The sequence below is a fragment of the Tupaia chinensis genome, unplaced genomic scaffold, assembly GCF_000334495.1.
Source record: "Tupaia chinensis unplaced genomic scaffold, TupChi_1.0 Scaffold141173_1, whole genome shotgun sequence".
NCBI lineage: Eukaryota > Metazoa > Chordata > Mammalia > Scandentia > Tupaiidae > Tupaia > Tupaia belangeri.
This window is the reverse complement of record NW_006201036.1, coordinates 351,620-378,535: the sequence shown is the minus strand read 5'-3', so window position 1 is coordinate 378,535 and position 26,916 is coordinate 351,620. Positions and strand designations below refer to the sequence as shown.

General features: G+C 47.5%; 1 protein-coding gene across 1 annotated transcript in view; it reads left to right on the top strand.

The window, feature by feature from the left end:
• Positions 1-26,595, top strand: part of DIRAS2 (DIRAS family GTPase 2) — a 33,678-nt gene extending 7,083 nt beyond the window's left edge. Inside the window, exon 2 of the mRNA XM_006162936.3 lies at positions 24,857-26,595. Within this exon, the coding sequence (XP_006162998.1) occupies positions 24,893-25,492 (600 nt within the window). The 5' untranslated portion in view covers positions 24,857-24,892 and the 3' untranslated portion in view covers positions 25,493-26,595. The remainder of the gene's footprint in view (positions 1-24,856) is intronic.
• Positions 26,596-26,916: the final 321 nt, after the last annotated feature.

Sequence of the window (26,916 nt, the reverse complement as noted above, 5' to 3'; positions counted from 1 at the left end):
GATGGCCACGCCGCAATCCCTTCTCCTCCATTCTCCTCTTGGGATCTTGGGCACGCATGCACACGTGCCCGGCATGAGTTTAAGTCACCAGGTCCAGGACGCAAACCGCGACCGACTACGTGGGAGTCCAGCGACATAGCCATTATGCTAACTGCTGGTCCCGGTGAGACGGACTTGATGCCGCAATCCTCCAGCCTCCATAGGTTTTTGCTATAGGGCAGGCGCCACCACGCCCTACAGACTCAGAAGTATGATGAAATGTTTATGTATAATACTGTTCATTGAGCAAAAGCCCATGAGAAAGTTAATACATGATGGACCATTTCTCAGAAGAGTCCTATGTGACTGTTAAAAAACACAATATGGGGACCAACAGTTGGCGTAATGGCTATGTTGTTGGACTTCCATGTAGTCAACTGCTGTTTGAGTCCCGGACCCGGTGGCTTAAACTCACCCCAGACATGTGTGCGTGTGTGCCCAAGATCCCGAGAGGAGAATGGAGGAGAAAGGATTGCACCATGGCCATCCCCCCCAGTGGTATTTCTCACTTTCTGTCTCTCTGTCTTTCTGGTGAGCGCATGTGCCCTATAGCAAAAACATCTCAAAAACAAAACAAAACAAAACACACAGTACGATGAGGGCTGGGCGGTGGCGAGACCGTAGAAGGCAGTGCCCTGCAAGGCAGAATCCCATGTGGGAAGTTCTCGGTTTGTGCCTGAAGACCTCCCTGCATACACTGGGCAAGCCCATGCCCTTGATCTGGGGCTGGCTGGGGCTGGGGGTGGATCATGGGATTGTTGGATCTGCTGTCTGTCTCTGTCTTTCTCACTCTGTGTGTCTCTCTCAATTGTAGAAGAAATAACTAAGCAACAACAACAACACACGATATGGCTGCATATGTACAAATAGACGAATAATATGGACAAATCTACACAGAACACCTAGTGCGATACTGGACTTCTGCTTGTCCCTTTCTTCCTCTGTAGACCATTCCATTAACACCTGACGGTGCCTTACGTGTGACCTCTGCACTCCTATTCATGTGCTGAATGTTTTAATGCCCAACCTCCTTTTCTCACCCAGTTTATATTTCTGGTTAGAGACTATTTCTGGCGGTTGGGACAAAAAGTTACGAGTAAGTTACTATGTAAGTTAACCCGAAAGGGTGAGCTAATTAAGTTCACACATTGGAAAAGTATCTGACTTGGTTTATATATTTTTTGTCATTTTCAAACATGAAGCATCGTTGGTTTTGGCATTGCTAACTTTTGGGCTCCTTTTATTCCTACAATGATATTCTGGAAATTGTCTCTCGTGAGATTATCTGTCTCTGTCCTTTAAGACAATTCCAGATTGTACTGAAGGCGTTCCAAATCCATTATGGAAACACAGCACATTTGGATTGGGGGGATCTGGCCTTCCCAGCTGGAGACAGCCAGTGAGACCCAGCCTCTTAATTTTCGAACTTGTACTGATTAGGGACTGTGAGTCTTTTACTTCGCGCCGGTCTGGCTTGTGAACACCGTTGTCTCATCATCTGGTTACTCTCTCTGCGATCTGGGAAGACCGGCAGAGTCGGAGTTCCTGCTCTGCCTGTAGTCTGCCGTGGCCTGGGCCTGTCCTAGTCAGACTCACGGGACTCTTCTACCTGTGGTATTTGGCCTATATGTTGTAGGACCAGCAGTTGGAGTTAGGGCTATGTCGTTGGACTCCCATGTAGTTGACCGTGGTTTGAGTCCCAGACTGGGTGGCTTAAACTCATGCCGGGTGCATATGTGTGCATACCCAAGAGCCTGAAAGGAGAACAGGGGTGCAGGTGCATATATGTCCAAGATCCCGAGAGGAGAATGGAGGAGAAGGGATTGGCCATCCCCCTGGGGGATGATTTCTCGCTTTCTGTCTCCCTGTCTCTGTCTGTCTTTCTGGTGAGCACAAGCACCCTATAGCAAAAACCTCTTAAAAAAAAAAGAAAAGAAAAGAAAAAACAGGCCATGTTGCAAGTACACACCATATTTCTCTCCCATCAGATATGATTCCGACCAGTTGGTGTAGTTTATCAGAGTTCAGCTTTTACGAGGCATCTATAATGTTTTTGATGTTTCAGAAAACACCATTATCCATCCCAGCTGCCTGGCATCGCGCTGTCGGTTCGGCAGTGGTTTGGCGATGCCATAGGTTGGCGTGAAACCTCACACCATCGAGAGCCGCAACTCCTGTTCTGAGGCCGTGAGTGTGGGTGCCGTGCCTTCCCTGACCGCCGCCATCCCGCCCCTGCGCACGGTCACAGACGCCTGCCCCAGAATGTGCCACTCCTCCACCGCCTCCTGTCCGACACAGACTGCCGTGTTTCTGGGCCCTGCGGCTAGTGTGACTTTCTTCTCCCCCTCCTCGTTCATTTTGTTTAGACTCAGCTAAGCTTGGGTACAAGCGTAGGCTGTGCCACTCACTGGCTGTTAACTATTGACTGTTACTTGAACCACGCAGAACCTCAGTTTCCCCATCTGTAAAATGGGGCTACTGATACCTACGTCAAAAGCTTGTGTGAAGGGGCCAGCACATGGCATGGTGGTTAAGGCACTGGACTTCCACTTGGTTGATCGTGGTTCAAGTCCCGGATCTGGCAGCTTGAAACTTTTGCTGAGCCTGTGTGCACACAGGCCCAAAATTCTGAAAAGAGAAAGGAGGAAAAGGGATTGTGGTGTGGCCCTCTCCACTAGGGGGGTGATCCCTCTCCAGCGACATGTGCCCTATGGCAAAAACCTAAGAAAAAAACATAAAACAAAAACAAATAAACCCTGTTTGGAGCCTCTTGGCTGTGGTAGTGGTTGCCAACTGATAGCATTTTAGTGATTCCTCTTCCTCGGTGCCTCAGGTTTCTCCTTTTCCTTTACCACCTGGCATGAAGCCCGTCGTCCTGTCACGCTGCGCCTCTGAATGGGAGCCTGGCCTTGGGCTCCAGCCCCGTATGCGCTCGCAGGGTCTCCTCTGCTCTGTCTCTGGGGGGGGGGGCGGCATGGCCTCAAGCTGGTGCCCAGGCATCCGTTTTCCCTTCTGCCAGCACCGTTCCCTTCTTGGGGCTCATCTCCCCGCAGGCAGCCCTGACGCCGTCACTGAATTCTCCCTGCTCTCAGGATGAAAGGCTACCGTTTGCTGTTTTTGTCCTCCCAACCTTGAGCCATCCACCCGTGCAAACATTCTGGTGTCCTGGCCTTCGCTGCCGAGGGCTACTCGGGCACTAGGGACATCGGGTTCTAGTCATGTTGGTGGCCAGCCCCCTTTAGGGCACACGCGGCTGGCCTGCCCGCTGACCCAGGGGCAGACGCAGCCCGGTGTTCTCCAGCGAGAGGCTCACAGGTCTGACGAGGCCTGGCCCTCGCTCCTCCCAGCCACCTCTGACCTGGCCATCTTCGTCCATCGAGGGTGCTGGCCCCTGGTCCATAGCCTTCTCCGGGCCCTATGCCCAGTGTTGTCCAGGGTGATGCCACCCTTCCTCCTTCACAGGTCACACGCACGGGAGCTCAGGCTGGGAACCCCATGGTCAGAGGGCCCAGCGGGTTCCCTCACCACGGCCCCGTCCGCAGCATGCTTGCTCAGCTTCCCCAGCCCTCCCCAGGACTGCACTCCATCTCGTGTGTATCCAGTGGGCGTCTTCTCATTAGCGTTTATATGTGCACATGTCTCCATATTTTAAAATTAATTTTTAAAAATCTTTTCTTCCACCTGAAGGGCGCATGTACTTGCTGAAGAGATACAGAGACAGAGGGAAAGTGAGAAATCACCCCCTGGGGGATGGCCATGCCACAGTTCCTTCTCCATTCTCCCCGTGGGGTTTTGGGCACGCACGCACACATACCCAGAGTGATTTTCAGGCCACCAAGTCCAGGACTCAAACCATGGTTGGCCATGTGCAAAAAAACAAGTAAAAAAATCGAAACTGTGTACTGCGAAGCCGCCACGTCACAGCTGAAGTCACAGGAAGCGTTTCGAGCCACCCGTGCTGCTTTCTGGATCTTACGCTCACACTGCAGCCTGCCCCGGTCCAGCAGTCGCCCCTGTGCTGCCACTGAGACGTCTCCTCCGGGGGTTCGTGCCCGGAGCTGCTCCCACTGCGGAGCCCTCTTCCCCGGCTCTGCGTCGCGGCCCTGTGGCGGGGTCACTTCTTCCTCTTTGCGGACCCTCTGCATTGACGGGCCACCACGTCCTGGAGTGTGTGAGGCCATCGGCGTCATCGCTTTTCTCTCTGCACTCACGTCATCGTCCCTCCACGTTTGGCGGCAGGCCCGGCCTCCACGCGAACACCGTCAGTGTGCGTTCCTTTAGCTTGTTTTAATGTTTAGTGCCTGAGGGCACGTACACGGGCAGGCGCAAGATAAAGAAAGCACCCCATGGGACACGGTCGTGCCACAGTCTTCCTCCCTCCGTTTCTCCATCCCGTCAGGATTTGGGGCACGCGTGCACTGGGCGTGGCGTGTTTCTCACGCTGCTGGGGTGGGAGTTGGGCCACTGTTGGCCACGTGGGACCCAGCTCCCCGTGCACAGCGCTCTGGGGCTGGCCCCTGGACATTCTGGTCCCAGAGGCCACAGTGTCTACCTCCTACCCCGTGGGAGCCCTCGCTGTCCCGAAGGCGCTTGGTGGTCTGTATGCTAAAAGCCAGGCTCCTGCAGTGACGGTGACCTGGACAGTCACGCTCCTGCCCCGCGCTTTGTCCACCTCCCCTTGGGCAGCCATCTCATCCACCAGCCCCTTTCCGCCAGCTGGAAACTCGGGAGGTTTCCACACCAACGTGTAGCGGTCGCGGTTGATGTCACTGTCTTCTGTCTCCCTGATACTGCCTGAGTATAAACTGCCCGTGTTTGTGGCTTTTCTTCTAGCTTACTCATTTATTTCTTCCCTGAGAAATCTCCCACGTAGGGGACCAGCAGTTAGTGTAATGGCTATGTCGCTGGACTCCCATGTAGTCGACCGCTGTTCAAGTCCTGGACCAGGTGGCTTAAACTCACGCGGGGTGTGTGTGCGTGCGTGCCCAAGATCCCGAGAGGAGAATGGAGGAGAAGGGATTGTGGCGTGGCCATCCCCCCTGGGGGGTGATTTCTCACTTTCTGTCTCTCTGTCTCTCTCTGTCTTTCTGGAGAGCGCACACGCCCTATAGCAAAAATCTCTCCAAAAAAATAAAAGGAATCCCCCACAGGGTCTCCATGCGGTGGCCCACCCCCATCCCAGGCAGCCTGGGTCACAGTCATGCGTGTACCTGGCGTGTTCCAGGAGGTGCCGGGACCTTTCCCAGGTGGGTCCCGCTGTGTTGCCCCTGCAGCACCACCTGGCTCCTGACTGTTTCTCGCTGGATTTGTCACTCTGTGCTGGCCCGGTGCCCTCCGGAAGTCTCGGGCGGTGTTGGCCAAGCCTCCTTTTCCAGCCCCATTCACGCTGCTTCCCCGCTGCTGACCACGGCACTGCCCTCTCCGTCCCCCTTGGGGTGCTCCAGGCTCCACCACCCACAGGGCCTGTGCAGGGCACGCTGTGCTGGCCTGGCTTTGTTGACACCCGTGCGTAGCAGAGAGTGGTGGGCCGGATGTGGCATGGCCGCGTCGCCATGTCGTGAGCGGGTGACACTGCACCGGGCTCTGCTGTTGCAGCCCGGAGCCACCTTAGAGGACGTCTTCGGCCAGGAAACCCGGGGAACCCACAGCTGTGGGGAAGCCTCACAGCAAACAAGGGGCGCAGCCGAGGTCTCAGCTTGCGCTGCTCCTGCCTGGGCGTCGCCTAGCCGGCCCTCCCTGTCTATCCGTCAGGAGGAAGCGCAGACTCGCCCATGTACCGAGCCCTTCTCTGTGCACGTCCCTGTGGGCCGGGCAGTGTTCAGCCCTGGGAGACAGTCACGAATGGAGCTAAAGCAAAGCCCTTACAGGTTTTGTTTTGTTCTAAGCTTATTTATGTATATAATTTTGGAAGAGAGAACGAGAGACAGAGAGCACCCCCAACAAGTTCTTGCCATGATCCACGCCTCACTGGGAGGCGGTGTTTGAACACAGGCCTAGGGCAGGCAAGGGACGAGCCTGTGGGTATGTGGGGGAAGACTGGTCCAGAGAGGGAGCGGCCAGTGCAGAGGTCCTAGGCAGGGGCGTGCCAGGTCTACGCAGGAGCAAGGAGGGGACTAGTGTGTCTGGAACGAAGTTAGCTAGGGACTGAGTAGTGGGAGATGAGGTGAGGAGGGGCAGAGCACCCCACTGCAGTTCTCAGGGAGACCACGCAGGCAGGGGAGGGTCTGAGTGCAGGAGGACCTCGTTCCTGAGCCCGGGAGAGAATGGGTGGAGTGACTCGGGCAGCGAAGCAGGCTGACAGCTCCGGGCTGCTGCAGTCATCCGGGGAAGAGACGGCAGCGTGTGGAGAGCAAGGGAGTGGCCGGAGTGCTTCGTGATGGGGTCTGGGTGCGTCTCGAAGATGTCACTACAGATGTTGCTCATGGAGCGGGCGTGGCTGCAGGGGAAGAGGAGTCTGGAGGACCCCAAGCAGGGGCCTCAAAGTGATCCGTGTACAGAGCCAGACAGTGACATGGCAGTAAAACGCAGCACTATGGAAGGCAGTCCCGCAGGGCAAGGTTCCCAGTTCTAGGCCTAAGACCTTCTGCATGCTGCCACGCACACTTGCCTCCTCCCATGGCCTAGGGCTGGTGGAAGCTGGGCGTGGCTCCTGGGGCATCGAGGCCCTATTGGGTGTCTCTCTCTCTCTGTTTCTTCCCCTTTTTCTTTCTCTGTCTCTCTCTAATGTCTCTGTCTCTCTTGCTTGCTTATGGAAAAAATAATAAATAAATTTGTGAAACTTTGTAAACAGAGGTGGTCTTTCCGCAAAGGCAGTCAGACCCTGCCACCTTCCGACAGAGTGCTCTGGCAGTTTCCTGTCCTTCCAGCGTAAAGCTGCCCTCTGACCTGCACTCACAGGGCGCCATGGGCCCCATCCCTGCCCCTTTCTGTGCTGGCCTCCTCCCTTCCGCCACCTGCCGTGGAGATGCAGAGGAGCACCTGGGCTTCCACCTGCTGTGCTCTACGCCCAGGTTTCCCCAGGGCTCGCTGTCACCTCGCTCAGAGCTGACTCACGTACCCTCTGATCAGGCAGGCCTGCCCCGGCCGCCCACCGCTTCTGATTGCCCGTGACACATTCTCAAAATCAAATCAAAAGATGTTACATTCTTGTGTCTTATCAAACAGCTCCACACCCCTGGAAATACCCAAGGTGGAAGAACTTTATTTATTCACGTATTTATTTATTTATTTTCCCTATGCCTTTATTTATTTATTTAATAGAGTTGTATATAGCAAAGAATACAGATAATATTTATAACAATAGCTTACAGACACAAACTAACGATAAATTACAACTTCACAAAAAATTATGGACATTTTATACACTCATCAATCCTTTCTTGTAGGCAAGTTGCACTTTTTTTTTTTGGAGAGGTTTTTTGCTATAGGGTGTGTGTGCTCGCCAGACAGACAGACAGAGGACAGAGAGACAGAAAGTGAGAAATGACCCCCCAAGGGGGATGGCCACGCCACAATCCCTTCTCTTCCATTCTCCTCTCGGGACCTTGGGCACACATGCACACGCGCCTAGCGTGAGTTTTAAGCCACCGGGTCTGGGATGCGAACCACGGGAGCCCAGCGACATAGCCATTACGCTAACTGCTGGTCCCTAGGCAAGGTGCACTTTTGATGACAAATAAATTAACAGATACACACTAGAGTAAACTATTTCCAGATAATCTCCAAAAGCTTTGATTTCTTTTTCTTTTGTAAATGTGTTTACCATCTATAGCCTTCAAACATTATTGCATTTAAATTTTCATAATTTGATAAGACATTTGTGAAATAATCTGCAAACACTTTTAAGCAGACATGACTGTCCTACAATTTTTTTTTTCTCACACCCACCATCCACCACCCACTCTCTACCAACCACTTTTCCCCGTTACGGTCTCTAGCATCCACACACATCTTCTCCACCATCATATCTTTGATCTCTCATCCTCTGCCATAAAGTGCACACACCCAGTACAGACTGAGTGGGGATATACAATGTGTATCTTTCAAAAGTCTGGCTCACTTCACTCAACCAGCCAGCCTTGGAAATACCCCAGATGGAAGACCTTTAAAATGATTTTGAAGTTTTATTTTTAAATTTTTCATTGTGCAGATTGGAGAGTTTTTGAAGGACATATTTGCATTAGCTTGGACAAAATCATGTGATGGTGAAATCATTTTTGTGTATCTCTTTTCAAAATGCTCTTTACATAGGACAGTTGTTTCCCAAGGCAATACTGTGTGTTCCTCGTGTTTAAAATGTCAGCTTTATATTACAGGAATAGAGAAAGTGTATTTGTTTTTTGGAAGCTATCTGCTGGATTGCATACTACTAAAAGTTGCCTATCAAACAGAAAATATTTATAAAGTTAGGAAAAATGCTTTTTGCGTAAAAGGAAGAATGCACAACTTGGTATTCCTCCTGCAACTCATTTATTTGTTTCAAAGTAGCTAGTGAACCATGGTGTGGTAGAAATTGTTTTCATGGGTTGGGCCCTGTAGCTGTTCAGTATAATGCATAGAAAACTGGGTCCCACATGGCCAACCACGCCCATGTCCCAGCTCTAGGGGCTCGGCAAATAAGTCAGGTGTATGGGTGCCCAAATCCTGATGGGAGGGAGAGGTGGAGGGACAAGGATTGCAACGTGACCATGCCCCAGGAGGGGTGCTCTCTCTCCCACTCTAGTGAACACCACACCCTCTGGCAATAAAAATATAACCATATATATAAAGATGGTGTCCAGCACAGTACTTTGCAGGTCATTCCAGCCTTATTTCAAGTGGCTATTGCGTCAGACAGCACAGGTCTAGAGGCATAGTTTAAATGCCCTGCCTAATAGAGATAGTTCCATGCCATCTAAGGCAAAATTAGGACCATGACGGAAGTATGTATTTTTAAGATGGTTTATGTCTTTCTTTTATAAAAATATGGGGCCAGCAGGTAGAGTGGTGTTTAAGGGGTTGGACTCCCACGTGGCCGACCATGGTTCGAGTCCTGGACCTGGCGGCTTGTTTTCTCACTTTCCCTCTCTCTCTCTGTCTCTTTCCAGTGACTGTGTGTGCCTTGTAGCAAATTTAAAATAATAATAATGATATAAAATTAAATAAATAATTCTTATTATAAAAAAGAAAAAGAGAGAAAGTGAAAGATCTACAGGGAATCCCAAAAGGGTCTTCATGCTGTGACTCCCCCCCCAAGTCTCAGCCAGCCTAAGTCATAGGTGCACATGTGCCCAGGAGCTCAGAGAGGCCAAGGGACAGAAACCCAAGACCTTTCTTATATGGGTCCTGTCGTATTACCATTGCACCACCACCTGGCCCTAAAGTGTGCATTTTATTTGTTCTTCTCAACAACAGGGTTAGCCTGTCAGATCAGAGAAGGTCCTTGTTGTTTCTGCTGTGCACTGTGGACGACAAAGGGAAAGGGGGGGAGCTTGCGCCTGGCAGACATGGACTGTGGTCGTACTGTGAGTGTCGGCTCCATTCGTGGTTTACACAGATGGCCATACATGTTTCCATCATGGTAAATACGTGTAGCATAGAACCCTCTTTGCCATTTTCAACTGTACAGTTCAATGGCATTAAGTGCAAGTGTCCCGCCGCCATTACCACCACCCTCCTTCAGAACTCTTTCGCTGTGAGAAGCTGCCATTCCGTTGCCATGCCTCACTAATTCCACATTTCCTCCTTCTCCAGCCCTCCGTAGCCACCACTCTACTTTCTATAATCCGACTGCTCTAGGACTTCATGGAAGCGGACTCGTGCAGTCTTCGCCTTTTGTTGCTGGTTGATTCCATTTAGTATAATGTCCTAAGGTTCATCTATGTTAGAACGTGTGTCAAAATGTTCTTCCATTGCAAGGCTGCATAACATTCCTTTCAGTGTATATACGTCACTTTGCTTATGCATTCACCTGACAGTAGATATTTGGTGGCATCCACCTTCTGGCTGTCATGAACAATGCTGCCATGAACATTGATGTGTGAATGTCTGTCCATGTCTCTGCTTGAATTCTTTTGGGTATATACCCAGAAGTGTAATTGCTAGCTTTAATTTTTTTCCCCACAGAAGCTGTACCCCATGAGCAACTTCTCCAAATCTTTGTCAACCCTGATTATTTTACGTTTTTTAAAAATTTCTTATGTAATTTATAATTTCTTAAAATGATTCTAGTGGGTATAAAATAGCTCTTTATTGTGGTTTAACTTGCATTTCCTCAGTGAGAGTGATATTGATCATCTTTTCATGTACTGTTTGACCATTGATAGATCTTCTATAGAAAAATGTCCATTCAAGTTCTTTGTTCATTTTTAAAGTTGGTTCATTTGTCTTTGTTGTTCAGTTTTAAGAGTTATTTATATATACTCTGGATACTGGATCTGTTTCAGATTTTGTATCTTCTCTCATTGTGTAGCTCCTTTTAACTTTCTTACGTCCTTTGTCGCATACAAGTTCTTTTAATTTTGACTTCTAAGTTATCTACTCATATGGAAGTGCAAGGAGCTGCAAAGAATTAAGAGAATCTTGAAAAAGAGCAAAGTTGGGAGACTCACACTTCACATTATAAAACCTACAAATCTCCAGTACACGAAGCAGTGTCCTGTTGGCAGATGCACAGACACGTGGGCCAGTGGGACAGAACCAAAGGACTAGAAGTAAATCCTCATGTTGGCTGGTTGAATTTTGGCAAGGGGGCCTAGACTGTGGGGGAAGAATGGTCTCTTTGCCAAGTGGTGCTACAGCCGGAAACCCACATGGAAAAGAGTGAAGCTGCCAGCAGGTGGCATGGTGGTTAAAAGTGGCCAACCGTGGTTTGAGTCTCAGATTTAGTGACCTGAAAATCACACTGGACACATGTGTATGCATGCCCAAAATCTGAGGAGAAGGGATTGCAGTATGGCCATCTCCACTAAGGGGTGATTTCTCACTTTCCCTCTCCCGGTCTCTCTTCATCAAACATGTACACCCTATGGAAAAAAAAAAAAAAAAAGAAAGAAGCTGGACCTTCCTGTCATACCATAGATAAGAATTAACCCCGGGGGCCAGTCAGCAGCCATCTATAGCTGCATTCTGAGCACCCCTTTCAGGGATTAGGGCCACTGAAGACCTTCTGTCCAGACTTCGCCCTCCTGCTCCCCAGACTGAGCCAGCATCCACACACTGAGTTTCTAGGCAGGTCTAGGTACACAGTAGCCAAATATCTGAATACTTTCAGGGTCTGGTTAATCTTCAATTTCCATGGAATCTGCTGCACAAAGGGAGAAAAACAGTACTGTTTAGAGATCGCAGGTCACCTCCTGCTTGCCTCTGAGTGCTCCGATTTAACTCCAGAAACTAGAAAAAAGTGTATAATCCATCAGATGACCAGAAACCATGGCAGAGGCACAAGAAATATGAGAAACCAAGAAAATACCTCTCCCCTAAGAGAAAAGAATAACTCCTCATCCTCCCCAGACAATACAAGGGAACTTGTAGGAATGTCATATAGAATATTCATAGTGACAAAGTTAACAGAGATGCAAGAGAAGAGACACAATGAACGCCGAAAGATGCAGGAGAAAAGAGATAATGAGGTCGAGGAGATGAGGAAGTTCTTGCAGGATCTGAAAGAGGAAATAAACATCGTAAAAAGGAATCGAACGGAATTGTTAGAAATGAAGCCTGTAATACAGGAAATAAAAACCTCCCTCAAAAGTATTACAAGCAGATTAGATCATACAGAAGATTGAATTTCAGATGTAGAAGATAGAACCTCTGACCCAGAAAAATTCACCAAAAAGACTGAGAAAATAACCCCACAAAATGAGAATAAAATATGAGTAATACTAGATACCATTAAATACTCAAACATCTGGATCAGTGGTATCCCAGAAGGTGAAGAAACTAATAAGGGCATTAATAATCTATTTTATGAAGTCCTGGAAGAAAACTTTCCAAACCTAGAGAGGCGCTTAAATATCCAGGCCCAAGAAATACAAAGAACCCCCGCATAGAATCAACCCAAGAAGATCTTAGGCACATCATAGCCAGATTGACCAAAACTGCAGACAGAGACGAGATACTAAAATTGGCAAGAGAAAAACATCAAGATCCATCAGGCTAACATTGGACCTCTCATCAGAAACAATGCAAGCAAAGTAAGAATGGGAAAATATATTCAAAGTGTTAAGTGAAAAGCAATTTCAACCAAGAATACTCTACCTGGCAATATTATCCTTCCTATGGGAAAAAAAGACAAAAGCATTATCAGATAAGCAAAACCTAAGAGAATTTATCAACACCAGTTAGCTCCCCAAGAAGTGCCGAAGGGAGTGCTATGCCAGGAAAACTAAAGTTGGACACAGAGGAATATGAGTACCCAAAAAACCCCAAGAAAATGGGCAGCCTAATGGTAGGAACAAATCTAGAGTTGAATGTTAACTTCCAGAGAGAAGTACAGAGTTGGACGTTATCTTCCAGAATTTAATGAAAAGATCGGACCACAACAGAACATAAAGTACATGAGTTTGAACTGGTGAATAGAATTTTATGACTTTTGACTAAAACATGACTGATTTTCTTCTATGCTTTATTTTCCGTATTTAAGGATTTTTGTCTTCTCTTGAACTGCTAATGGTTAATGTACTTATCATTTGACTGAATCCTAGCCTTTTTCCTGGTTTTAAGTCTTAACATTTTTTGAGTTTGATCTATTAAAACTAAAACTGTTTTTCTTGAAATAAAAAAATGCATTAAAAATACCTATTTAATGACTGCAGTAAGCTATATAGCCATAGCTAGGTGCTACTTTATAGTATGTTCACTTTACTCACTGAGGTTTATACCTAAAGTTGGACATGTGTTCATAGATATGTATATATCAGCTGTGCTTGCTATAGAAAGTTTTTAGATTAATTAAGATCTTCAGTGAATCAATAAACTGTGGGGGAAAAAAATAAAAAGGGATGAAAAACAACTCTAGATACCAGAGACAGTATGGGAGGAGGGTGGGAAATGGCAGAGAGGGAGAGGGTAGGAAATGGCAGAGGAAAAATAAGGCAAAATATATAAGAAACAAGAAGTGGAAAATTATTTGTTAACGATAACATGTATGGTAATATCTTTGATTAAGCTAATATACAGTGTATTCTGGATGGAAAATCTCATTTTGTATATACTGTGTTGATATACAGTGAATGGATGTAAATTAATCAATTAATTAATTAACTCCAGGGACCAGCAGATGGTGTAGCAATTACATCTTAGTCTATCGTGGTTCGAGTCCCGCACCCGGTGGCTTAAACTCATGCCAGGCGCATGTGTGCGTGTGCCCAAGATCCTGAGAGGAGAATGGAGGAGAAGGGATTGCAGCGTGGCCATCCCCCCTGGGGGGTGATTTCTCGCTTTCTGTCTCTCTGTCTCTCTCTGTCTTTCTGGTGAGTGCATGCACCCTATAGCAGAAAACCTCTCAAAAACAAAACAAAACAAAAAATACTCACACCGGGTGTGTGTGCACGTGCATGTCCTAAATTCTGAGAGAAGGCACTGCAGCATGGCCATCTCCCCTGGGGGGGGGGGGGATTTCTCACTCCCCCCCGGGGGGGGGGGTGATTTCTCACTTTCTGTATCTCTGTCTCTCTGGTGAGCAAACACACTCTATAGCAAAAATCTCTCTCTCTAAAAAAAGAATCCACTCCAAATGGATCAATGACCCAAATATAAGAACAAAGAACATCAGCATTTTAGAAGGCTGAGGTCAGACTCCGTGGCTCTGATTTGGCATTAGCTGTTTAGATGTGGCACCAAAATTATGAGCAACAGAATAATGTACAATAGTGGAAGGGGTCTTTTTCAGCCTTTTACTTAGCTAATACAAGAAATGCACCTACGTATGCACACGCAGCACCACGTTCCAGGCTCTGGCAGGGAGCGAGGGACCTGGGCCACAGGCAGTCGCTCACGAAGCCGGCACAGCTGGCGATGCACCTTCCCCCAGTCCAGTGCTTCCTAGGGCTTCCCTTCCTTGCGCAGGTTCGCGTGCTGTGCTGGGCGTGGCTAACCCCTTCTCTGACAAGGACAATGATGCTGTTCATGGCCCCGGTGTGGCGGCATGTGCTGTGAAGACACTGTACTCTGTGGGCTGGAACCACGCAGGGGGTGGCTTCCACCCCTGCTCCAACCTGCAGGCTGGCCATGGTGGCATGGCCTTGGGGAGCTCAAGCGGGACGGAATCAGGCTCGGCTCCAGCCCGGGCAGCACAGGGAGACTTTGACCAAACGAGCCTGGGTGGTGGCGCGCTCCAGGATCGCGACATAGTGAGACTCCGGCTTAAACACAAGTCTCACTGAGTGCATTCAGTTTGGCCCTTTGGAACTCCTGGCCACCATACTCTCCCCAAGTAAAATTATTTTAGACAAATGTGATAAAATCTTACTTCTACGCCTCAACAGTGGCCGCATTTGCCTCTTGGAAGGTACTCATAAAGATAATTTATTCTACCCCTTTCATTCCAAGAAGTGCCCTGTTTGTCTCCACTTACTTAATTTCTGCAGCTATTACGTGTCTGGCCATGAGCACCGGAGGCCCTCCCTGGTGCGGAGGTGGGCGTCTCCGTCACCACGGAGCTCGATCCTGAGGAAGGACTCTGCTCTTCTGGAGAAAGACAAACCACGGACATCTGCCTCCCTTTATGACCAGACATTTCCCACCAACGAGTCTTATTTACTACACTCAGCTAAGAAGATACCTGAACTAAACCTTTATTTATTTAATAAACTGAGATTTTAAAAAATACATAAAAGTGCACTTTCTTACCTAGAGGCTTTATGCTTCATTGAAAGTAAGTGCTTTATCTTGGGATTGACTCCATAGTACAGGGGCACTGTGCTGCTCAGAGGAAGCCAGATCCCACGTGGTGACCCTGGTTCAAATTCCCAGCCAGTAGGCCTGAAACAGGCCAGGCATAGATGCCAGTGACCAGGATCCGACAGGCTGGAGGACTGAGAGAGGGGGTCACAGTGACCAGGCCCTGTGGAGGGGGCTCCTCTCGCCCTCTCATCCTCACGTGATGTGCTCGATCGCAGATAAAGAAAACAAGGTTTTTTTTCAAGTCTTAATTTCCTTTTATGATTCCCTAATTATGTTGTAATATTGGTGATAGGTTTTATTTAAATGACCCCTTCACCTTGTATCATACATAGTTTAATAGGCTCTTCAGTACTAACTTTAAGTATAGCATTTGTTTCAAGTTAATAATTTTCGATGTTTTGATGAGGAGGAAGCATGGTGGCAAAGCAAGGTGATAGGTAAGTGGAGACTGTACACCTGCATGGACTTCAGGAGATGCATCGTGGAGCTTGGGCTCTACATGGCAAATGTTAGCAGGACATAGAGTGAACTGTCAAGCTTCCCTGCATGTTCGCTCTTCAAGAGTTGAATTTTTCCAACCCATCCTTTCTGTTATCTCTGTAGTTTCAACGTTTTGTGTTTTGAAGCAGGCTTGACTCAGAAGGCCTGGCCTCGTTTACCTGAGGTGCTGCTTCTGTCTCCTCACGTGAAGTTTCTTCCAGAAGACACTTGAATGGGATACTTTTGTGACTCAGGAGGTCAGACTCCATTTTCCCCAGAATCTAGGCACTGCAGTCCTTGGATAAACCCCTTATCTGATTTTCGGGATCTCATTTTAGGTGTTTATTGTTTTGGGTTTTTGCCATTGTTTTTTTGTCATAGGGTGTGTAGAGGCAGAGAGAGGGAAAGTGAGAAATCACCCCCCTTTTTTGGGGGGGTTGGCCTCACCACAGTCCCTTCTCCTCCATTCTCCTCTTGGGATTTTCGGCATGTGTGCACATATGCCTGGTGTAATTTTTAAGTCACCAGGTCTGGGACTTGAACAGCAGTCCACCATGTGGGAATCCAGCAGCTTGGCCACCACACCACCTGCTGGCCCCTGGTCTTAGGTTTATTTGCACACGGGTATGTTTTGTGGCACTTTGAGGCGGATCGTTTATTCTTGTTTCTCGATCTTTCCCTTCACTGTCTGTCTAGATAGAAGTGTAGGGGACTGTACGTACTGCTAGTGCAACCAAGTTCAAGAAAAGGAAAATACAAGGGGCGTATTTAAAGTCCTCCAGACAGCCTTCCTGTTCATGGGGTTGGGCTCCTGGTGGACAGGCCTGTGCAGCCTCCAGGGACCCCACTCCAGCCTCTACAATTCTCCCAGCCAACATGGTGGTCCTTCTGTAAGTCCAATGGAAAGCCCAAGACCAGCAGATATTTGGGGAAACCCGTGATGTGAAAGAAAAGGACCCAAATGAACAAAGGCAGAGATAGCTCAGGTGACCGAGCAGGGCAGCAGTAACTCTAGTGTGCATTCTCCTTACAATTCAGCATGGAGTTGTTTCCTAAGGTCAGGAAATGCCTGTGTGAAGAAAAGAATGAGAGGGGACCAGCAGTTAGCGTAATGGCTACATTGCTGGACTCCCACGTAGTCGACCGCGGTTCGAGTCCTGGACCTGGTAGCTTAAACTCACGCCGGGCACATGTGCGTGCGTGCCCAAGATCCCAAGAGGAGAATGGAGGAGAAGGGATTGTGGCGTGGCCGTCCCCCCTGGGGGGGTGATTTCTCACTTTCTGTCTCTCTGTCTCTCTCTGTCTGTCTGGCGAGCACACGTGCCCTCTAGCAAAAACCTCTAAAAAAAAAAGAAAAAAGAAAAAGAAAAGAATGATAGCACAGAAAATTACTGAAAATAAGAAAGAAAATTCCAGAGCAATCAAAAATAGGTACAGTGACTGCATGATCTGATAGAGGCACCTGAATGAAAGAAAGATACAGGGATAATATCATTTTAAAACCTTAAGATTTTCCCAAGCTACAGCAAGGATCAGATTTTCCCCCATCTTTTCCTTTCCCTGCAAAATACCAAAACTATAAAGCAAATTCTGGATAGATCCTGGCAAAATGCTGTAACTCCGAGGTTAAAGAGGAAACTGTAAACTTTCTAAAGAGAGGGGGGGAACCAACACATTTCCTCAAAGTAAGAGTCATCCTCGCCTTGTTGATTTCATGTTAACAACCCTGAGGTTAAAGGTAAAAAGGGCAATCCCGGACACCCAAAGAAGAAAGAATGTGAGCTTAGTTCATTTTCATTCAGAAGTCTATCAACCAAGAGGGCAGGAACTCGAAATGCCATTTAAAATAGTTTATCAGTAATGTTTATACCTAAGTACAAAATGAGTTGAAGGAAGTAGATAAGTTGAAATACAAAAATTGGTAACTCAGAGTTACTTAGGGGGGAAAAATAATAATAAATAGAATTAATACAAACAAGAAAAAAACGTGAGATCCAAATGTCGGTGACAGGAAATTGGTCTTCACTTAGCAAAATCTGATGAGGGAGAAGGCCATTCCTGGGGACTGCAGTCCTCCCGTCAGCTTCTGCAGAGAAAGCTCTTTGCGAAATGTTGTTATCGCTGCTTACTACCGGGTTAGGACATCCAATAGGCAAAGCACAACTGAGTTAAAATGAAATCTTAGAACAAATCATAAATATTATACCTGGAATATTTAAATGCTGGTATATACAGTGGAATACCCTTATAGGAGAGATTAGAATCACCAATGTTTCAGTGTTTTTGATTTTTTTTTTCAGATTTTGGAATATTCGTGTATACATAATGAGTTGTCTTGGGATGAGTTTAAACCCCAATTTTATTTCTGTATATTTATTATGCACCTTACGCAGATAACCTGGAGATAATACAATGCAGTATTTTTGTATTGAAAGTTTTTTTTTCTTTTTCTTAAGTTTTTTCATTAATTTCTTCCATAAGGAAGACACACACACACAGTGGGGAGGTGTGTGGACACACCCAACAGAATCTTCTACCCCCAGCCAGTCCGTCTCAGGCACACATGTGTGCATGCCTAGCGCACGCAGAGCCCCTGAATGTGAAGGTGGGGCTTTCTTGTGTGGGTCCGGTTGTCACCTCTGCGTCACTGCCTGCTCCTGTAACACAACATGACTACAACCAGTAACTCCAGGTCAGGTGTGGAATTTTTCACTTGTGGCATCATATGGTGCTCAAAAAGTTTCGGATGTTGAAGCATTTCAGTTTCTTGGGTTTTGAATTAGGGATGCTCAATCTATACTTAAACACATGGTGTACAAAAAAATCAGATAGTGGGGACTAGCAGTTAGCGTAATGGCTATGTTGCTGGACTCCCATGTAGTCGATCACGGTTCGCGTCCCGGATCCAGTGGCTTAAAACTCACGCTGGGCGCATGTGCGTGCGTGCCCAGGATCCCAAAAGGAGAATGGAGGAGAAGGGATTGTGGCATGGCCATACCCCCTGGGGGGTGATTTCTTGCTTTCTGTCTCTCTGTCTCTCTCTGTCTCTCTGGTGAGCGCACACACCCTATAGCACAAAAGAAAAAAAAAATCTCTCCCCCCCAAAAAAATAGAAAAAAAAATCAGATCGTGGAGGAAAAAATGTAATTGTGTTAATTTCATAGATAGAGCTGGTCTAATAAATCAAGAGTTTAACATCTATTATTTGAGCAATGAGTGCATGATTGAAAATCATAATAGTGAACACCAGAGAATAACAACTGAGTTTTCATTACTTTCAGCAGAGTTTATCTCTGAAAAAAGAGACTAGGGCTACTGGGGGAAGGAGGCTGGCTAAGTGTGAAGGGTTTCTGCCCCAGGGCATGTGCACTCAGACAGTGAGAGGGACATTGAGAAGTTACGCCCCCCCAGGGAACGGCCATGCCACAATCCCTTCTCCTCCATTCTCCTGTGGGGGTTTGGGGTATAGACATACATAGACCTGATGTGAATTTCAAACCACCAGAGCCAGGACTTGAACTGTGGTCAGCCATGTGAGAGTCCAATGCCTTAACCACCACCCCATCAGCCGGGCCCTTTCCCACTTATCTTAATGTTTTCAAGGTTCATTCATGATATAGCGTTGATCAGGACTTCATTTGTTTTACCACTAAATAATATTCCGCTATGTGGATAGACTACATTTACTTATTAAGTTATTAGTTGGTGGATATTTGTGTTGTGTCCAATTTTGGACTATTATGAATAATGCAATGAGAATTCATGTACAAGATTCTCACTTCTCATGAGGATATCCGTAGGAGAGGAGCTGCCCGGTCATGTGGTTATTTTATGTCTAACCTTTTAAGGAACCGAGAGGATGTGATTCAGAATGGTAGCACCATTTTTATACTTTGACTAGCAATATACAACAGTTCCAATTTCTCCACATCCTTGTCAGCATTTGTTATTACCATTTTTTTTATTATTATAATTATCCAAGTGGGTTTGAAGTGATATCCATTGTGGTTTTTATTTGCATTTCCCTAATGACCAGTGATGTTGGCTATCTTTTCTTGTGTTTATGGACAATATCTTCTTTGGAAAAATGTCTATTCAAGTATTTTGCCCATTTTTTACTTTTTTTTTTTGAGAGGTTTATGCTATAGGGTGCGTGCACTCACCAGAAAGACAGAGAGAGACAGAGAGACAGAAAGTGAGAAATCACCCCCCAGGGGGGATGGCCACGCTGCAATCCCTTCTCCTCCATTCTCCTCTCGGGATCTTGGACACACACGCACATGTGTCCAGCCTGAGTTTAAGCCACCGGGTCCGGGACTTGAACCGCAGTTGACTACGTGGGAGTTCAGCGACATAGCCATTACACTAACTACTGATCCTGCTCATTTTTTAACTTGGCAGTTTTTTTTGTTTAACTGTACAAGTTCTTTATATAGGAACCAGCAGTTAGCATGCACACGTATGTACCAGCATGATTTTCAAGCCACCAGGTCCAGGATTGAACCTCACAGTTGGTCATATGGGATCCAGCCACCTTAACTTCCCTACCACTTGCTGGCCCAGTGGATCCTTCGGTCTTTGTTAATATAAGACTGAACGCTATCATTTTCCTTTAAGCACTGCTTCAGCTGCATGCCCCAATGTCTTTTTGACATGTTCTGCTCCCTAGGCATTTTGTTGTTTTTCTAGTAATCCCTCCCTCCTTTTCTTTTTATTGCTCCTTCATAAACCCCTTCTAGAAGTGCTAGGTCTTCACAGAAAGTAAAGAGAACTCTATGCTACGTGCTTGGCTGCATTTGTCTTGCTCACTCCCCATAATAGTGCTGTGAAGACAGCATTGTCATCTCCATCTTATAGCTGAGCCAGCTAAAATGCAGAAAGTTTAAGTAACTTGCCAAATTCTCTCTCTCTATTTTTTTTTTTTTTGGAGAGGTTTATTTTTGCTATAGGGCGCGTGTGCTTGCCAGAAAGAGAGAGACAGAAAGTGAGAAATCACCCCACCCTGGGGATGGCCAGGCCGCAATCCCCTCTCCTCCATTCTCCTCTCGGGATCCTGGGCATGCCCACACACATGCTCGGCGTGAGTTTAAGCCACCAGGTCCGGGTCTTGAACCATGGTCGACTACATGGGAGTCCAGCAACATAGCCATTACACCATCTGCTGGTTCTGCCAAGTTCTCTTAATATTATATGTCAGCTTTGGCATTTATTCTTCTGTTCTACATTCTTTCTCTCTGGGGGACTTTTGTTATTCAATGGTGCTATCTGTGTACTCCACACAAATTCCATCAGTAGGACTAGACCTCTCTACCAATCTTCCAAAAACCCAGTCATCTAGCAGATCCCCTGCCCCCAATTTGTCCTACAAACCTGACCCAGTCAGAGCTCCTTTGTCCTCACTCTACACCAGCTTTCTATAAACCTGCTTCTCTCCTTGGACTTTGATCTTGGTGAGTGATATCGCCACTCACTCACTTCCCATTGGCCGTGCCAGTTCATTCCACTTCCTCATGACGTGACTGTTAGCTCTATTTCTTTTACCTGTGCTTTTCTGTGCGGTTTCTCTGCTGAATGACATGCCTTTCATCACTTCACCATCTGGAACATCCTAGCCCTCTGTGAAACATTTCCCGAAGGCTCTTGGCAGAATGAGATGATCCACTAGGTTCTGCTGCCTTTGTTTATAATTTTATCACAGTATCTATAACCCGGGGGATGATGTATCCTTTTCTAAAACTCTTCTTTGCCCTCTAGTTGGCCAAGCACTGTGCTTACATTGTACCTACTAGGTATTTTTTATGACTGCTTGTGAGATAAATGGTTTTGAGATGGAAGAATATGGTATAAGTTTGGGTGAAAACTGTTAGAGTTTAGGATCGGTATAGAATTATTGCATAGCTCATAAGTGCACACTGAACTTTGTACCTTTTCGACTGTCTGACTTCTGTTCATCTTGCAAATTCCTGCTCCCATTCTACCTCCTTGGGGAAATTGTTCCTGGTATCTCCAGTTTGATTAGGTTCCTCAGACCTCTTTTGTAGCACTTGCTATGATGCACTTTGTTAAATGTTTGTAAAGTTTTATTCTTAGTTATGCCTGCTCCACAGATTCTGAGTTCTATGAGAACAGGGATCCTGCCTTTGGTCTGTCTTCTGCACAGCTGTTTCCCGACCCCTTGCCCAGAGCCTTGCCTTTGGTGGTGTCTCAGTTGGTGTTTCTTTGGCCAAAAGAATAAGAGGGCTTTGGTGGTGTCTCAGTTGGTGTTTCTTTGGTGAAAAGAATAAGAGTAGCCACGAATAATTTCTGTTTTATATTTGCTTTGTTTATTTGGTCTGCCAATTTACTAATGGAAACAACTGAACCCAGCTAACGACATATTCAGCAAACACATAAAGAGGGCTTGCTCCTTTAGAGATATTGGGATACAGATCTTATTAAGCCTTGTTCCTTTCCAGTGAGAGTCTTACATTGTAGTCTGGAGCTAAATAACCATCATAAAAGCAGGTGACGTGGTGGTTAAGGTGCTGGCTTCCCACATGGCTGACCGTGGTTTGAGTCCTAGACCTGGTGGCTTGAAAAACACGAGTAAATAGATAAATAAATAAATGCTAAGGAAAAAATAAAAACAAAATAGGGCAGGGTGGACTGAGGACAGGGCTTTCCCAGCAGAAAAAGGCGGCTCCATTCTGAGGGTACAGAGAGGTTATAAACGTGCCATTCCTTTTTTTGAAAGTGTAGTACAAGTTAGCACAATGCTGTACTCTTGAAGGGATCAAAATGACCTCATGAGAATTTAACAGACATAATCGAACTTCGGATCAGGTTCTTCCGCAGTCTTTTGTTGTTAGAGAACTTCCTGACGTCCTTCCTTATTCTCTTTTTTTTTGAGAGGTTTTCAGTATAGGGCGCGTGCACTCGCCAGACAGACAGAGAGAGACATAGAGACAGAAAGCGAGAAATCACCCCCCAGGGAGGATGTCACGCTGCAATCCCTTCTCCTCCATTCTCCTCTCGAGATCTTGGGCACACACGCACACGTGCCCGGCGTGAGTTTTAAGCCACCGGGTCCGGGACGCGAACCACGGTCAACTACGTGGGAGTCCAGCGACATAGCCATTACGCTAACTGCTGGTTCCCCTTCCTTACTCTCTTTTAGCATTAATGCTACTTCGGTTTCTTGGTAGGTTTGGACTTTAGAAGTATACCAGTGCATCCCAAAGTATTTCTTTTTATATAAAAAAATTGTTATCATTGGGTCATCAGAAAAATAATGACATATTTTTCTGTTTTTTTCTATGTAAGAACGCCTCACAACTTCTCTGACAACCCAGTATTATTATTTTTTAATTTGCTACAGGGCATCTATGCTCACCAGAGAGAGATGGAAAGAAAGAGAACGTGAGAAAGCAAGCTGCCAGGTCCAGGACTTGAACTGTGGTCAGCCGTATGGGAACCGAGTGCCTTAACCACCGAACCACCTGTTGGCCTCCACATTCCAAGGTACTTTAATGAGCAGGTTGTAGGCAGATGCAGGGGGGAATCAGAGGGTGAGATGACGCTCAGTTTGCCAGTAGGCCTAGTCGTCGCATAGACCCTTCAGACCCTCCCATTGTTAGTTATGTTGAAAAGCTTTTTCCTGGACTCTGAAAGTGATTTTTTTTCCAACAATACTTTTCATTATTGTCTCACAGTTACTCTAAGCATAGGAAGTGGAAGATTAGCACAGTGCTTGTCTGTAGGAAAGGGTGGGTTCGGCGCTTTACATACCATACTGTCTACTTCAGTGAGATGAAAAAATCAGTTGTTCCGAATCCCTACTTTTGTGGGTGTTAAATGTTCTTCCTTACCAAGTTAGGGGAAGGATGAGAGGTCATTGTTAGTTTACAAATGAAGAAAGAACATTTACAAATTCCCTGGGCTTGGGGCGATGTCTGGGAGGAAGGGAAACCCAGTTCTTTTCTGTTGTTGTTTTTAATGAGGCAGAGGAAGACAGTGCACAGGAAGCGGGCAGACAGAGAGATGGGGGTGCTTGACAGACTCTCGTCCAGTCACGATCCGCCTCCTCTTCCCGTCCGTCTCTACCCTCCTCCTCTCCTCTGTCCGCCCAGTGAGTGAGGACCCCAGGTGTGTGCCTCTTGCACTCCGCCTGTTTAGATTGGGCGGAGAAGCAGACCGGGCCTCCCACGTGGCTTCAGCCATCCTGCAGTGGCGCCCTCCTGCTTTCTGGACCTCTGCTCTTATAAGTGCTTAACAAAGAGCTCATGCTACTGTCCCGGTAATACTCGAGTCCTTAGGGTTCTTAAAGATTAAGTACAGGAGCCAGCAGGTGGCATAGTGGTTAAGGTGCTGGGCTCCCACATTGGCTAACCACAGTTTGAGTCCTGGAGCTGGTAGCTTGAAAATCTGGGTGGTGATTTCTTACTTTCCCTCTCTCTGTCTCCAGTGCAAGCACACACTCCATGACAAAAAACCAAACCAAAACAAAACAAAACAACCTTAAAAAACTAGATAATTATAATTGTTGTAATTTAGATGACTAGAATGGCTATCTATGCTTCTTAGCTACCTGTCAGCTCTTCCTGTTCAATGAGACGGTCTAAACCAAGGCCTAGGTAATGCCCGAGTAAGCAGCTCTCCTCGGGGGCAGGCCGTGGGGCGCGTGTGGCATCTGCAGGGCTGCTGCGTGTCCAGTCTTACTGGCTGTGCGACATTCCCGATCCGTCCTGCAATCCCAGCTCACCGCTGTACCGCAGAGGTAATAGCACCCTCTGTAGGTGGTGAGGACTTTGCAAATGATGTAAGCACCAAGTAAGGACTAAGAGCACTGTCATGCCTCTTCCCCTCAGTATTCATTCCAGAAATAATCATCATACATTGCTATGAGCTGCATGTTGGTATTTGGTACTTAGCGCAACAGCGAAGGATACTTGTGTGTATGTGTATGTGTGTGTGCGCGCGCATACTTATGAGCTGCATGTTGGTATTTGGTACTTAGCACCAAGGATACTTGTGTGTGTATGTGTATGTGCGCGCGCATACTTGTATGTGTGCGTGCGCGTGCGTAGAGCAGCTAGTTTCTCAGTGCCTCATTGGCTGGTCTTGCTTCTGCCACCCTTGGACAGACTTTGCCTCTTTTCACGCTGTACGGGGTCTGTGTGAGCGGAGAGGCTGGGGGTCATGGGCCAGCTGCTCTGGTCATGGGCCAGCTGCTCTCTGTGAAGGGTAGATTGGCTGGTCTTTGGAAAAATTGAGGATTGACCTAATTTATTTGATTTGGATTGTAGAAGTGTTGTAATGAAGTGTAGATTGTTCTCACGTTGGGAGAGTGAAAACACACTTTATCAGTTTGTTTGCTTAAGCTATCAAAAGAGGGTAAAGCCGTCCTCTCCAAGAAGGCTTTTTTAAAAAATTCATTATTTAATGAATTCTTTCCAACATCTGGTTCCTTTGCTAGGTGTCCGCTGGCTGGCAGCTGGTGCCCTCAGACAACATGCCTGAACAGAGCAATGATTACCGGGTGGCGGTGTTTGGAGCCGGCGGCGTGGGCAAGAGCTCCCTGGTCTTGAGGTTCGTGAAGGGCACGTTCCGGGAGAGCTACATCCCCACGGTGGAAGACACCTACCGGCAGGTCATCAGCTGTGACAAGAGCATATGCACGCTGCAGATCACCGACACCACGGGCAGCCACCAGTTCCCAGCCATGCAGCGGCTCTCCATCTCCAAGGGCCACGCCTTCATCTTGGTGTACTCCATCACCAGCCGGCAGTCCTTGGAGGAGCTCAAGCCCATCTACGAGCAGATCTGCGAGATCAAGGGGGACGTGGAGAGCATCCCCATCATGCTGGTGGGCAACAAGTGCGACGAGAGCCCCAGCCGGGAGGTGCAGAGCAGCGAGGCCGAGGCCCTGGCCCGCACATGGAAGTGCGCCTTCATGGAGACCTCGGCCAAGCTCAACCACAACGTGAAGGAGCTCTTCCAGGAGCTGCTCAACCTGGAGAAGCGCAGGACCGTGAGCCTCCAGATCGACGGCAAAAAGAGCAAGCAGCAGAAGAGGAAAGAGAAGCTCAAGGGCAAGTGCGTGCTCATGTGAGCGCCCCCACACGTCCCCTCCTCTGTCCCCGTGTGAAGCCACTGTCATCAGGGTAGCATGTGCAGTGCCCACGTGTTAAACATTGCATCTGACCGAGACACGTCCTCTTGCCCGTAAGAGGGCATCCCACACCAACGAAAAGCCACCCCTCTCTGGAGTCACGGAACCTGCCGGCGGTTATGACGCAAACCAACATGCTCCGCATCCCAGGGAACTGACAGAGGGGCCGGTGGCTTCCAAAGGCGGCCCTGGCCACGGGAGGCAGCAGGACTGGTACGCGGAAGCAGCGTGTGCCGAGGGACTAACGTCACCTACATGCATGCGAGAGCGTGTTTCCCCCAGGCTGCCCGCACCAGCCCCCAGCCAGACGTTCCTCCCTGCTCAGGAGTCGGTAACGCCCTCGGGGGAGGGAAGAGGTAGGAGGAAGCGCGAAGACCAGTTGGTTCAAAGTGGACCCAGTGGGTCCTTCTCATGCTTTTTAACTAAATTAACACTAAATGAACACAGCCTCCCCAGAGGATGCTCACCCTGCGTCCCCCAGCCCGTCAGGAGCCCAGCTGCCCTGAGGTAGTGCCTCGCGTAGACTAGCTAGCAAGTGTAGTGTAGCCGCCTCGTGCGTTTCCTGTTGCGTGCAGTGCGTTCCCTCCTAGCATGCTCCTTGTCAGCGTTTCTCCAGTGTCTGAGGAAGGAGATTATGACATTATGAAAACGTCGCAATAATGTCCCGTGTGTTACACTCGAGGGTGTACTGTGAAGTCCCTTCTATTCATCCAGGGGGAGCCTGATTGCTTCCAGCCCTCAGGTTTTAAATACAAGGGAATAAATTTTTAGACATTTCCCCCTCCAAGATGGTTTTCCTCTCTTTAATAACTTATCTGTACCTAGCTGCCTAACGGCCAGCAAAGGCCATCCAATGACCAGAAGCATGTTTTTCTGTGTCACAAACATGTGGATGCCATCCTTGGACCTTAATGAAATACTTGGAAACAGAAGTTGTCCCTTCTGTCACTGTGTTTTTGATGATCTACCTATGTGCGCAGTATATTCTTGGAAAATGCATTTAAGTAGTAGTAACTCTCTCTCTCTTTTTTTTTGAGAGTTGTTTTTTTTTTTTTTTTTTTTGCTCTAGGGTGCATGCACTCCCCAGAAAGAGAGACTGAGAGGGACAGAGAGATAGAAAGTGAGAAATCACCCCCCAGGGGGAATGGCCATGCCACAATCGCAATCCCTTCTCTTCTATTCTCCTCTTGGGATCTTGGGCACACACACACCTTGCGTGAGTTTAAACCACCGGGTCCAGGACTCGAACCGCGGTCGACTACCTGGGAGTCCAGCAACATAGCCATTATGCCAACTGCTGGTCCCAGTAGTAGTAACTCTCTTGCATGTTCCATCATGTATGTCTTCTAAGAGCTGCTCAATGC